At 44.3% G+C, this 6000-nt stretch overlaps 1 protein-coding gene across 11 annotated transcripts in view; it reads left to right on the top strand.

Moving 5' to 3' along the window:
- Positions 1-1043: 1043 nt before the first annotated feature.
- LOC308397953 (transducin-like enhancer protein 3-B) overlaps positions 1044-6000 on the top strand; it is a 28712-nt gene continuing 23755 nt past the window's right edge. For 7 of the 11 annotated variants that reach the window (XM_080884264.1, XM_080884263.1, XM_080884259.1 and 4 more), the window contains exons 1-5: positions 1045-1534; positions 2058-2281; positions 2710-2810; positions 2990-3053; positions 4986-5030. In XM_080884264.1, the coding sequence (XP_080740390.1) occupies positions 2258-2281; positions 2710-2810; positions 2990-3053; positions 4986-5030 (234 nt within the window). In that variant the 5' untranslated portion in view covers positions 1045-1534; positions 2058-2257. Of the gene's footprint in view, positions 1535-2057; positions 2282-2709; positions 2811-2989; positions 3054-4985; positions 5031-6000 lie in introns of all 11 variants that reach the window. The other 4 variants (XM_080884256.1, XM_080884255.1, XM_080884260.1 and 1 more) reach the window with 2 other exon arrangements.

Raw genomic sequence — 6000 nt, 5'->3', positions numbered from 1 at the left:
TTTTATGCAGGGCTCTTTTTACCACATGGTAGTGACAGATTGTTTGAGCTGAAAGGAAAAGCCATTCGAAGCTAATTAAGCAGCCATTCCAGGCACTGTTCGCAGGCAGGAGGGAGAGTAGCACAGGCATTTGTCAGCGCCGTACCCAACGTGGGTTTAATTGACAACTAGGACTCCTGACTGACAGCTTTTCCAGCCCCTAGCCAATGGTGAGCCGCGCAGGAAGACAGCTGCGAGATCATTGGATGAAAGGCGGTGAAGTGGGGGGAGAGGGGGTGGAGGGAAAGAGGGAACCCACGTGGGGCAGGGCATAGTGAGAAACACGTGATAGGCTGAGGCGCAGACGTGTTGTAGCCTACCTAGTGCTGCTGATAGGAAAGCTTGTAGATGCTTGAGGTCTCGTTAGAAATAGGTCGATCAATTCAAGTCACTCAAAGGACACTCTGCTGTAGATGAAGGGGTATTCACATCTGCGCACTTCGAGTCTTGAATGAAATTCTATGAGCGCGTATTATTCTTGGCACAGAAATAGGACGTATTTCTTTTTCTTGGCATCTCTAGCTCTCTTTTTCAACCGAGAGCGCAGTGAAATAGTCAAGCTTCAAACTATAACCTTCTTTTTCAGGGTCACGCCAGCTTCAGTTATAATTGCTCATATAGTGAGCAGATTTTGAAGGCGAAAAGCTTTTATTAAAATGATCCCTTCTATTTTCGGGGTGGGTTATTTTCTCTATTTGAGAACGAGACTTGTTTTAAATTGTACAGCTCGTTGGTACATACCGTGTAGTATTGTGAAACACTCGGGCACCCGCTGCAGTGCACGGACATATAAATTATTACCTTTGTTTTGAACAAGTTGTTGAACGCACCGAATGTCACTTCAAATCCAAAATGGCGAACATGCGAGGTCACATATCGTGGCCCAATCAGGACGCGACAGTGCTGTGTACCCCACGTGGGACTGACGCGCTGTGATTGGTCTTCGGCGCTAAACTCCTCCGGAGAACCCAATTGGTTAGCGCGAGGCCCCTCTCTCGGCAGTCGGGTCCTCGTGTCAGTGCACAGTCTGTGTGTGGTACAGCGCGCGGCAGAGGAACTGGGTACCCAACTGCAGGCTGGCGGTGCGTTTCACAACGGCCGACATTTTAAACAAGAAAAAAAAAAAAGAACCGCTTGAGTCGCAAAATAATAATCCCTGGACTTACTGGAAGAGTTTCGAGCTGCTACTGGATCTAACAGAGGCTTTCTTTGAAGTTGTCTGCGGTCAAAAACTCGTCCCAGTCGAGGGGTTTCCAGCGTCCGAGCGGACTGAGCGGCGCTCTCAGTCTCGGGAATCACCGGGGCTTTTAAAGGACTCTCAAGGGGGCAAAGAAGAGCAAAGAAGTGTATGAAAAACAGAAACGACGACGGACAATTGTCTGCGGTGAACGTTACAGATTACCGGATATTAAGCTTCGTGTGGATAATATTTTTTTCATATACATTATTCTTACCTGTGCAGAGGAGAGGAGGAGAGGAATCAGTCGAGACAAAGGTAAAAAAAAAAAAAGAAAAAAAGAGGGGGGTTACATGAAGAGAGCCGCTAACAAGACGGGTGGTAGTAGTGGTGGCGGTGGCTTTATGGCAGCCGACTTTGAAAGCAGCAGCTCCTTGTTTTCTGATCTTCCAGGACCACCAAAAACAACAGTTGCGTGTTTTCTTTACCCTCTAGTGGAAGACGACTCGTTAGATTTACGAGGAAAAAGCCAAAAAAAAAAGCGCATCGTGTCGTTGCGGGTGTGATCAAAAGTCTAAACTTTGGGATTTATTTGATCCGTGGCATCAAACGCATTTTGCTGCCACTCTTGGTTTTCTTTTTCCCTTTCTTTTCTTTTGCAAATCTAGACGACAGATTTATGTTTTGTGGTACACACGTTCAGAGAATTAGTGGGCAAAAAAAAAAGAAAACTACTTTATTCTGCATTTTGCACAAGGTGTATCGGAGAGTTCATAAAGCTCTACGTTCGTGTTGCTTTCAGGCGCTGTGAACGTGATCCAGCTGTTTTCTGTTTGTTTAGGTACAAAAGAAAGGAGCTGATCCATCCGCTGGGCTGGCTCTGAGTGTGCGCCTCGCAGCCGAGAACGAGGCTTTGTCCGCCGCCATCCTGCGCATATCGGGGAGGGGGTGGCGGGGATTTACCGCACCTTCACTGGGATTACGGAAAGAAAGCACGAGAAAAACAACACACAGACTCCCGTGTGGAAAAAAAGACTAGACATGTATCCACAAGGCCGGCATCCGGTAAGTCCCCCGTCTTTAGTCGCTGCTTGTAAATTGATGCAGAAGCGCTGCCCTTCAAAATGGCCTAATTAGCTCGTCAGAGTGAAGCTGCTGATCCACACCTTACTATTTATGGTCTGCATCAGTGCTGCTGAGGGCTTCACTGTGGCAAGGAGAGGCACGGAGAGGTGGTGTTTATTGGAAACAAGATCTGAGATTGTGTTGAACTCGTAAAGTAGATCATCAGTTTTTTTTTTCTTTTTACGGTCCTGAAAGTTAATTGTGCAGTAAAAAAAACAGCACTGTGTGAAAACCATTAAAAAAGGACTGAGGGGTGTTATCAAAAAAAAAGAATAAAATAAAGGAGAGGAGGAGGTGCCAAGAGAGAGAGCTCAGCTATGTGATGATGTTATTTACACCTGTGGTATCTCCAATCTCACACTTTTCAGGCTCCTCACCAGCCAGGGCAGCCTGGCTTCAAGTTCACAGTAGCAGAGTCCTGCGATAGGATCAAAGATGAATTTCAGTTCCTGCAGGCCCAGTACCACAGGTAATGACTAGACTACTGTAAAAACCAACGGCTTCCTGGAAACATGAAGCAGAAGCCGTTGATGTTTTGTTCCCTTACTGTAGCTTTGTGCAATCATAACGTGGCGCACAAAAACCAAACGTTTTGCAGCGGTGTACCGATCCTTTTTACAAACGCAATGCTTTTTCTTCTCCACCCAGCCTTAAAGTAGAATACGACAAACTGGCCAACGAAAAGACGGAGATGCAGCGTCACTACGTCATGGTGAGTACTACAGCTATTAAGCCGAGAACAGGATTTGAATGGCGTTTCCTCCCTTTCGCCTCAGGTGGTGAACAGTCACAGGTGCTGAAAAGAACCTGGTTGTTTTTGTAGAGCCTGTGTTAAGACTGTTGACTCACGTCTGAGTTTTCATGGGATAAGAAGGGAGGGGGTGTGAAACTCTAGCCGAGGTCAAACGTCCAACTATTGATTGTGGGGTGTGACCACCCCCCCTACCCCTCCTCTCAGTGGCTCTGGGGTCCTCTTTATGACCCTCCACCGCCCCTCCCTAACACACCCAGCATGGCCCACTGGGGGTTAATGACTGGTCTGCCGGGTGTGCGTGTGTGTGTGTGTGTGTGTGTGTGTGTGTGTGTGTGTGTGAATCAGACAGCTTCCTGTGTGTGTGTGTGAAAGTTTTAAATCTTAACTCTCCCAGAGTGAGCCATGTGGTCACACCCAGAGATTTCTCACATATTGGGAGACTTTGTGTGTTTTTCCTTCCAGCTGCAACGATAATGAACTACTTGTTGGATAATTACTTGTTATTGAAATATCAGTAAAATCTATCTCTCTATTAGTAAAAAAAAATGGATGGAAAATGGAAAAAACTTACATTTGATAATCAAAGTAAGAAATGGATTTAGGTTCCCCCCCCCCCCCCCCCCCCTTTCATTCAAAAATGTTAAAGATGTGCTGATCACAGTTTGTCAGATGAGAAATGTTCTCATGTTTCTGTATTGTTTCTGATTATAAACTCAAAAGCATGCAAGTTCAAAATGTGTCTGTAAGGGTTTCACATTGCCAAAAACACCCAGGGGCATTTACTAGATGAGTAGCTTTTAGTCGCAGCTTAAATCACGTTCGAAGTCAGAGAGCAGGAAGTTAAAAATCTGACCCTGCGTACTTGCTGCATGTCATTTTGCTTGCTTTGTGCACTGCATGTGTCAGAGCTTTCACCTTTTAATGGAAACCACACTTGAGAAGTGAGATAATACTTGATGCTTATCAAAGTGCTGCAAAGGGTTAAATGTAAAACAGTTCCAAGAGTGCAGTTAAATCTTATTATAGTCAATTCAGAGCTCTCTGATGATCAAATGGGAGACAAAGAAATCTGTGCCTCTGTAAAGACAAGCCAGCTCAAAGCTTCTTGCTAATACAGGAAAGGCTTCATTGTGTGCATGGCAAGAAAAAAGAGAAAAAAAGAACAATCTTTATCTGACAAGTTGTGTAACTTAGACCTCACACTTGTGTATGTGCGTGCTTATCTTGTTTGTACATGAAAGGAATGACTTTAACCAAACGCAGCAGTACGTTTGTTAAATATTATTTTCCCTGTGAGGAACCAGAAGGTGGTGGGAGTAGCTACAATAAATGGAAGCTGTTTGCTGTGTGTTTGATAAACAAGGCAGACAAACTACTAGGCTTTAGTTTGTATCTGTTGGTGGGCTTGCAAGCTTTTTTGGCAATCAGCAGCAGATAATGTTGTTTTCAATAATAGTATTGGCTTTCTCCTTGCTGTCTGGACGGGGTTTGCGCTCAAAGACGAGGCCGTGCCAAGTAGAAGTAAACAGGCGCTGCAGCCAGGCGAGCGTCTGCCGCGGCTGAAAAATGCACGTTGAGATGTCAGCCTCGTCGGCTAATGTCAGTTCGCCCGCGCTTCAGTTGTTATTCTACATGTGATTGACTTTCTTTTATTCTTGTTTGGGTGCTTGAGGGGACCGATAAGATGTCACACCAGTTAACCACTGTTTGTCTTGTTGCACGAGTTCTCTGTGCGTTCAGAGAAAAGTCTAGAGCAGTTTGGACTGTCTTGCGTTTTGCTCAATTAAGAATGGTGTCATTATGTATAAACATCTGTCTCTAATTAATTCAACATATGAATTCATTTAAGTTTATAATGTCTTTTTCTGCTCTCTCTCTGTTCTTTTACAGTACTATGAGATGTCCTACGGGCTTAACATTGAGATGCACAAACAGGTATGTAGCCATATCAGAGATGCTTTGTGTACAGCCAAAACACCCCCCTCCCCCATCCCTTCCTAGTGATTAAGAATATAAACACATACACATGCATACCTGATCTTAGTTTCTACCCTCATCCCTAAATGCTTCTGGGAGCGTACACATACTGGCTTCCTGTAGTGAAAACGCTGACAGGCTAAACAACACGAAGGGCACGCTGCCTGATGTGGATGGTTTGATAAGATTAAAGTGAAGTATTTGGCGCAAATTCTGAGAAGATGGTGCGTGTGTGCGGTTTGCCTTTCTGAGTGTGTGAGTGAGCACATACGTTGCCTGCTTTATTCTCCAAGCCTCCCAAGTGCCATTTGAGCTAAAAGCTCATTAGTTCAGCTGCCACCCAGTACTGGGCATCATGCTGTATCAAAAATGTCCACAGTTCACTCCATGTCACGTTACCGTTGAGTTAGGTTTAGAAGCGCTGGCCACATTTGTTGGTGTACTTCCAGTTGATCTTTGGTCTGTCATGTCCAGACTGTTTGAAGCAGGTTGGTGGTTTCTTTTTTTTTTTTTTTTTTGCTTTTCTGTTTTGTTTTGTGGAAACCGTCCCGATAATGGGATAGTAGTGAAGTAGTCAATAGTGAATTGACTTACTGAACAGTCCTCTAGCAAGAAACAAAAAGTTGAGTAACTCCAGCAGTGCTTTGAGGGCCTGTGTGTGTGTGGTGTTTTTTTGTTTTTTTTTAAATCTATAATACTATAGAGTTGCAAATCTAGAGAATTAACATGAATAATGTTTTCAGTGGGGTTGGGGTGTTTTGGACTGGCTATTGGACACAATTTATTCCCTCAGAATGTTCGTTTGGGCTCTAGGTTTGTTTTTTGTTTTTTTTTTTTGTTTTTTTAACATGAATCCAGAGAATAAAAATAGCTGTAAGTTGTGGCTTCTACCTGTAAGATGTCTGTACTTGTTCTGAGAAATCTCACC

Source organism: Rhamphochromis sp. 'chilingali', assembly GCF_963969265.1.
Source record: "Rhamphochromis sp. 'chilingali' genome assembly, chromosome: 6".
NCBI lineage: Eukaryota > Metazoa > Chordata > Actinopteri > Cichliformes > Cichlidae > Rhamphochromis > Rhamphochromis sp. 'chilingali'.
This window is presented reverse-complemented; position numbering and strand designations above follow the sequence as displayed.